Source organism: Lycium ferocissimum, chromosome 10 (genome assembly GCF_029784015.1).
Source record: "Lycium ferocissimum isolate CSIRO_LF1 chromosome 10, AGI_CSIRO_Lferr_CH_V1, whole genome shotgun sequence".
In the NCBI taxonomy this organism is placed as follows: domain Eukaryota; kingdom Viridiplantae; phylum Streptophyta; class Magnoliopsida; order Solanales; family Solanaceae; genus Lycium; species Lycium ferocissimum.
Window position 1 is genome coordinate 26,900,219 of NC_081351.1, and position 8,039 is coordinate 26,908,257.

The 8,039-nt window shown below is 34.0% G+C and overlaps 1 protein-coding gene across 1 annotated transcript; it reads right to left on the reverse strand.

Annotated features, from left to right (window-relative positions):
* Positions 1-1,006: 1,006 nt before the first annotated feature.
* Positions 1,007-7,529, reverse strand: LOC132033094 (calcium-dependent protein kinase 29). Its single transcript, XM_059422962.1, has 8 exons — positions 6,586-7,529; positions 3,457-3,600; positions 2,855-3,007; positions 2,602-2,717; positions 2,334-2,501; positions 2,122-2,249; positions 1,345-1,444; positions 1,007-1,242 (listed from the first exon to the last, which is right to left on the reverse strand). Exons 1-8 carry the CDS (start codon positions 7,319-7,321, stop codon positions 1,168-1,170), a joined length of 1,620 nt encoding a protein of 539 aa, XP_059278945.1. The 5' UTR covers positions 7,322-7,529; the 3' UTR covers positions 1,007-1,167.
* Between the last annotated feature and the right edge of the window lie 510 nt (positions 7,530-8,039).

Consider the following 8,039-nt stretch of genomic DNA (forward strand, 5'->3'; position numbering starts at 1 on the left):
TAAAAAAGGGCACTACATTCTTGGGTAAATAAATGGACAAAATTCCCAAAATAAATTCTGAACACCCCTATATTTTTGGGCTTGGGCCAATAACATAATTTGCACGACAGTCCTTCGTTGGGGTGGTCTTCAATTTTTGTCCCTCAAATTGCTAGTCTTTAATTTTTGTCCTTTGCCTAAAATACTCCGAGGTTCTGGATTCGAACTCCGACTTAGTTATAAAAATAAAATAAATTCACAAGGTAAGACTTTGCAAAAAGTCTGTCTTATTGCCTTAAGAGATTACTAAAAAAGTCCCTGCGGAGGCGGCATACTTTTTTTTCTTGCCTTATAAAACTTTTGAGGCTGAATTCTGTTTTAAGCGAGTTTGCCGCATAAGACAGACTTTTTGCAAAGCCTTATCTTGTGAATTTTTTTTTTTTTTTTATCGAGCGGGGGTTCGAACCTAGAACCTCAGGATATTTTCGGCTTTCAAAAATTAAAGACCACATCAAAAGAAGGTAATCCGCGCAAAAAAATGAAACTAGGCTATATTTCCCAAAAATTGCACTTTTTCCCTTCAAACGGGCTGGCCTTTAACTTTAGCCCTTCAAATGGGCTGGTCTTTAACTTTTACACTTCAAAATCAAAGTTATGCTTAGCGGGGTATAAGTTCTTTAAGGGCCTGCATGTCTTGTTAGATATATGATGCGAAAATATAAATAAATGTCTCGTGAAAATGTTGTTAGTTACGAGGGATAAAAATTAAAGACCAACACAAAATGGGGACATAAGTGTCAATGATCCCTATACTTTTATCTTTTTGCGGAACTTTCCTAGCATGTAGTTCCTGATTTCATACTAATCTTATTTATTCTCTTTCTTTCAAAAAATGGTATTGTCCACTTGTATAAATGATGATTTTATTGGTAATGGTTTTACTAATTAACCTTCTCTCATCTGTTAACCTTATGTTTTTCCTTCTTAATAAGTAGTACTCCATAGCAATGTAACAAGTCTCTCCGTGTAATAGAATTAACATTGAGTAGGGACACTGCTTCTTGCAAGGTGCACTTCATTGCATTTTTATTTTTTACACAATGGGAGAATCTTATTCATGGAAAATGCTTGTAATTCTAGCACACAGATGAAGAAAATTCACTCTCAAAGGCAATCCACATTTTAATTTCATCTTTGCTTCACTTCTTCAACCGTTCCTCTTCTCATCATCGCGACAAACTCTTCGTAGTTAATTAGCCCATCCTACATTTATGAAAACAAAACATATATGAGAAAACTTGTTGCATTGAAAAAAAGAGGAATTAGAGAATGCAAGATTAGCTTATTATAAGAGAATTGACTAACTTTGTTCGTGTCAACATCATCCAAGATTTCATCTATTGTAGCTTCATCCCCCATTCCATATTCTTCCATAGCATGTCTAAGTTCATCTCTTGTAATAAATCTGGCATAACAAGACAAGCAGAAGTAAAAAAACAGTTTAATTAATCCAAGAATCATGTACAACAGTCAGTCTGAACAAAGATATTCTATAAACCCCATCCTGCTATAACAACATTTCATTATGACGGCCAAGTTCTCTTTGAAACTGATTGTTAATGTTAAGTTATGTTATATGTTCTTAATAACGGCATTCACTACAATAGCCAAAAAAAATATCTAGACAAACGATGCCATCATAGAGAGGTTTGACTGTATTTGCAAATAAGGATGCAGGTTCATATTTATCAAGAAACAGTTTATTATGAAAACATGACCCTGGGTTGGTTGTGTGGGTTGGGACGGTTACATTGTGTGAAAGGGGTTCAATTGAATCCCGTTTGTTGTGAAATTATACGGTGCATTTGGGATAGAACCATATTTTTGGTATATACATAAAATTTTAAATTTAAGGAACACTTCTAATGTGACAACAAAGGTCATGGAAAAGTTGCTTTAGGTTGCAGTTTGAATCCTAGGTGTGGCACTCCCTGCATTTTCTTGAACCCCGTTGTTAGAATATCTCGCTCAGTTACTGGTCGGGGGAGGTGAAACAAGCTTTGAAATACATCATAGTGTCGTTATATTGTGCCTTTGGAACATGGTAAGTTCGACATTAAGGAAAATGGAGAAAATTCATACCCGCTATTATCCTTGTCAAAAAACTGGAAAGCCTTATATAAGTTTTCTTCTCTTTCGAGTCTGTGTCGATGCATAGTAGCAGTAATGAACTCGATATAGTCTATTGTCCCGCTGTTGTCAACATCTGCCTATAATAGGAAAATGGCAATGCGAAATAAGTACACATTTTAATAAAATTGACTCTAATAAATCAAATATTATAACATTCTTACTGCTTCCATCAGTTGTTTTATTTCAGCTTCATTGAGCTTGGATCCTAGTCTAGACAATCCTGTTTTAAGTTCTTCGTACGTGATTGTACCGCTTCCATCAGTATCCATGTTATTGAACATTTGCTTTAGTCCCTTGATTTCTTCTTCTGATAAATTTTCCGCAATAACCTTCGAGCAAGTTGTATATATAAGCATCAGAAGGAAAGTGTGTCACATAAACTGGAACGGAGGGAGTAAATGTTATGCCACTAAGTGGCTATTTTGGTACCTTAAGAGCGAGTTTCTTCATTTTGTTCATTGCTCTGAATTGCTTTAGTCTTAACAAAACTGCACTATCAATAGGCTTATCCGATGCTTCACCGTCTTTCTTGAGCCAGTGATGTTCTGGATCATGCATGATTATCGGATTTTATTATTGATTCAACAATTACAGTAAAATCATGACTAACGACTTTCTAATTAGTGAAGTTCAGTTATCATATGTAAAAATTAATATAGATGGAGATGTAACGTGCACTTACCGAGGGCTCCAGCTGCAGTGATCCGTTTTCTAGGATCCAGTGTCAACATTTTCTTCACAAGATCCTTAGCTGAGGCAGAGATAGAAGGCCAGGGAGATGATTCAAAATCCAATTGGCCTTTAAGAATTTCTTCAAATATGCCTTTCTCATTTTCTGGTGTACATGTACAAACACATGAAATTGTCAAATCAGAAAGCAGAATATTAAGTTTATCACTTCACAACCACAATGCCATATTAAAAGCGAAGTCCAGCACAAGCAACACAAGATTAGTTCTTCAAATGGACACGCCTTATTTTCCAAACTGCAAATTTCACTTATTATGAACAATTTATTTACCTATAATTATCTTTTGGACGACCTAATAGTGTGAAAATTCGTCTACATTGTTAAAACTCATCATGAATTTCTTACAAGAGTAGTTTCCAACTAAAAACTTCACTACTCTAAACTAAAAACTTCACTACTCTAACATAAGAACACATTATTCTAAGAGAAAACGAGTAGAAATAGCCCTCATTAACCACTTTTCGGCCGTCTTTGAAAAACTACATGAGATGAAAATTGATTACTATTTGTTTACCCGAAAAAAGTGTACTTACCAGCCCAGAAGGGAGGAAATCCACTTAATAGAATGTATAAAATAACTCCAGCGCTCCACACATCTATCTCCTTCCCATACTTACGCTTCAACAACTCAGGAGCAACATAATATGCACTTCCAACGAGATCCTTGTAAATTTTTCCTGCAGAATAATTACTAAATGTAATTCTTATTGCAACTAGATAATCAAAATCTTTAAAGACATAAGAAGAGGTAATCTGGTTAGTCTTATACACAAAAATGACTCCTATATCTCACTAACTTTGTGTCTTAGAACATCTAATTAGGGACATAGTCCAATACAAAACTAACATCAATTATTTAGAAGTAACAATAAGATATTAGATAAATAAACCACCTTAAAATGATTATTAAATCAAAATCACAATAATCGAGTTATACTATAACAAAATCAAATTAGATAAATAAACCACCTTAAAATGATTATTAAATCAAAATCACAATAATCGAATTATAGTAATTGATATATGAAATAACCCAAGATGTGGCACAAAAGCAATTTACATGCCTAAATAATATGTATTGTTTCATTTCATGTGATACATTTTATTTCTTTTAATTTGTCCCAAAAGATTACCTTTTTGTTTTTACGAACAATTTAATCTTAGTATGTTCATTGAGATCCACTTATCATATTAGGAATATGAGTCCTTTGGTTTGTAATAATCTAGCAAAACTTGGTAATCCTAATATTATTAACTCTGATGTATTAGCTACTTCTACAACGGTGGTTAATTCTGTTAACCACCATGTACCCTACTTAGTCATAAATAAAATATCTCGTTCTACACAAAAACAAAAACAAAAACAAAAAAATAAGGAGAAGCAAAATGAAAAGATGCGTGAAAATCGTATCATCACTTACTTAAAAGAATAACTCGGATATTTTACATATGGATATTTGATTTACACGTCAAAAGTATTCTTTAACTTTTAAATTTTATATCCAATTACACACGTTCTTGTGACAAGGGACTGAGGTTTTAACCTGCATAATGTCATTCAGTATGTTGCTGGTTTTACACGGGGAACAAAGGAAAATATTCATTGACCTGTCAGTTTCGATTGACTGGGTCAACCAGGGTCAGGGTTGACCCAAAGTGACATCCACATATGTAAGTCTCAAAACTTCCGGACCAAAGTCTAGCAAGCTGTCCCATCAAATTGACACTAATGTTTTATTCTTCCCATATCCACACTCAGTTCTTGATTCTTGTACACTTTAAACCGCGTGAAGGAGCAGTAACTCATAAGTCTCTTGTCTCCAACTACTAAGCAGGCGTTTTGACATGCGATTTGAAATCATAATTTGAAATTATAAAACGAAATCAGCATTGGGATATGTATTTTATCTCATAGTTTTAAATTTCAAATTATTCAAAAAGATGTGATTTAGGGTTTTAAACCATGATTTTAAAAATTTTAAATATAAAACTTGACCCATAAGTTTATATTTTATAAAAAAAAGACCCATAAGTTAATAAATATTTTTAACAATTACTCCCACTAACCATTTACCAACCTCATTAACTTCCACCAACTTTTATTTATGCCTACCATATGGGAAGATTATATTAAAAAGTATTTATATTACTATTCATGTAAAATTTTCATTTTTATTGACTAAAGTTTGATCAATTGATGTTGTATTTTTTAGAAAGGTCTTCTAGTAGCGTATTAATTTTGTTATGAACTATGAGTTGCTCATTTGGTAAGATTGTATAAGAATTAGGAACGTTTTGATAGTTTTCACAACTTGTAGGTTTTTATGTCCATAAAAAAAAATATAACTTAAGATATCCAAATTACATAGCTAAACATGATTTCATAGTTTGAAATCATGGTTTCAAACCATGTCCAAATGGCTCCTAAGAAAGGATTTCAGGAATTTGTTCACATCTAATTTGATAGCATTTGTTCACTTAGGTCTCGAGTGACCCAGAAAGCGGAGACAATGGAGACCTGGGGTCTCATCGAACCAGAAGTTCGAAGATGGAGACCATGTTCGGCACGAAATCATAAAGGTTTGAGGGCCCGTTGGTCAAAGAAAAGGGAAGGTCCTGCTTCCGGGACGGAAGTGTGGAGTGGTCTTGATAGGGAGCACTTTGCCCGGCGAATCCAAATTAGTCGTTCACAAAATGAGCACCGGATACAAGGTCGAAAACTAAAGTAAAAGCATATGTTAAGCCTAATTAGTTGACCTGTAGAGTGGCATAGTTCCAGAGGAATACAATCTCGAGTGTTTGAACATTATTTAGTTGGAGTTTGAAAAATATATTTTAAAGTTGAAGTTGGACCAAAGCGTAGGATAATTTAGTCACATACCCCTTGTTTTTACTGCTATTAAATTGAGACTTCTTAATAGATTTATTGTGCTAAAACCTTAAATAACAAATAAAAAAGACCAGAGAGCAATACTTAATTAAAGAGTCACAAATCACCTTATCAAAGCCCAGTAATCAAGCTTCACTTATTTGGTCACCATTAATCTAATCATTATCATCAATTAATCTGATTACTTAAAGACTTTATCCAGCTTCAGTGATCAAGCTTATTGTTCACATGACATCAAAAAGAATAATATACTCCATATGGAAGTGAACCAATAAAAAGGCGTTAGAAGAACCAACGATAATTGTGGTAGAGTGGTAAACGATATTACTCCTTCGTCCGTAATTAGAAGTCTCAATTCAAGTCCTGAGTATATGGAGTTGTCTTTGTTAGTGAGTGTTTTACCATCAATATGGAATTTCCCGACACGAATCCGGACTTAGTCAAGCCCAAATATAGATACTAAACACCAGGTGTTTAAAAAAAAAAAACACAGCAGAAGCAAGGGCTGAGCTAGAGCTTCCACTGAATTCGGCACCATCTAGTAACTTTAACTCAAACCCTATATTTACATTTAAAATTCTACTTAATATGTATAAACATATTATCAAGAACCTGTTAACTGCATTTTCTAAAACAGAACCCATAAACTCAAAATCAAACTCCGTCTCTAAGTAGGAAGGGAATAACTCGAGTAAAAAAATTGACACTGACAAAGAAGCAGGGGAGTAATAATAATATAAAAAACATTTTTAAAAAAATGCAACTAACTAACCTTCTTCAATGAAAACAGAGAGCCCAAAATCAGTGGCCTTCAATGGAGAATCATCATCCTTACTAACCATCAAGAAATTCTCAGGTTTAAGGTCTCTATGCATCACTCCCATAAAATGACAAACATGCACCACATTCACAATCTGCCTTCCAATTCTTGCAGCTTCTTTCTCTGAATAATTCCCTTTTGCAGTAATCCTATCAAAAAGTTCACCACCAGAACACAACTCCATAACCAAATGCAAATTATGTCTGTCCTCATAAGCACCTTTAAATTCCACAATATTTGGTTGTCCACTTAAATATTGTAGTATAGTAATTTCCCTCCTAACATCTTCAATGTCCTTTGGACTTATCAACTTCCTTCTTGAAATTGACTTACATGCATATTTCAATCCAGTTATTTTGTCAGTACAAAGATATGTAATTCCAAATTGACCCCTACCCAATTCTTTATGAAGATCATAGATTGTTTTAATGTCAATATAAGGCTTGCCTAAAATTGGACCAATTTGAGTAGATGATGATGATGAAAAAGTACTAATTCCTGGCATAGGCCTGAAAGACGAAATTGGCCCTTGTGGTGGTGGTGGTGGTGGTGGTGCTGGAGGCGATTCTTGAGGGTATTTTTGAGATAATACAGGAATTGGATGATATTCAGGAGATTCTGAAGGAGATGATGAAATTGGGACATCTCTAGAATGTGTAAAACAGCATTTAGGAAAACAGATACCCATTTTTTGGGAGAAAGAGAATGGAGTTTTTTTTTTTTTTTTGGAGAGTTTTGTGGACTGATGGATGTTTAAGGAAGATTAAGTAAAGTATTTTGCTGGGGATTTTTGTGAATTTGCAAGCAGAGTGTTTTGCTTTTGGAGGTGCTTTGCTTTGCCTTTGGCGTATATGTTTGGATATATTGTTGCTCTGGCTTTGGTATATTCTTACTTTTTGCTGGCTTACGGTTTGGTTTATATAACTGAAAATGTGAATAAGACGTGGACCAGCCAGTCAGCCACCGAATGGCATATATTATGAGGTAAAAAGTTATTGGCTCTCATCCAAAATAATTAAGGTTTTAAGTTTTGATACATGAATTAACGAATTCACTAACTTCTAAAAATTAAGAATGTTTTGACTTGTATACCCTTAATTATGATTCTCTTATCTTTTAAGGTTGATATAACAACGGGATTCAGGAAACTCTAAATATGTCATTACTGTTATAAATACACCGTATTGTGAATGTCCATTCAAATTCACAGTCATCTGGATAAGCTTATAATCAAGTAGACAGCTTGCGAATAGCTCAAGTGAAAGACTTGCGAGTTGCTCAAGTCAGGCGGCTTTACTTAAAATTGTAAAATGCCTCACGGCTTCACTCGAAAAACCTCGCACCAACTTTCTTTCTTCTATAAATAGGAAGTCAATTCAGTTTATTTGTACAACAATTAAAAGAGC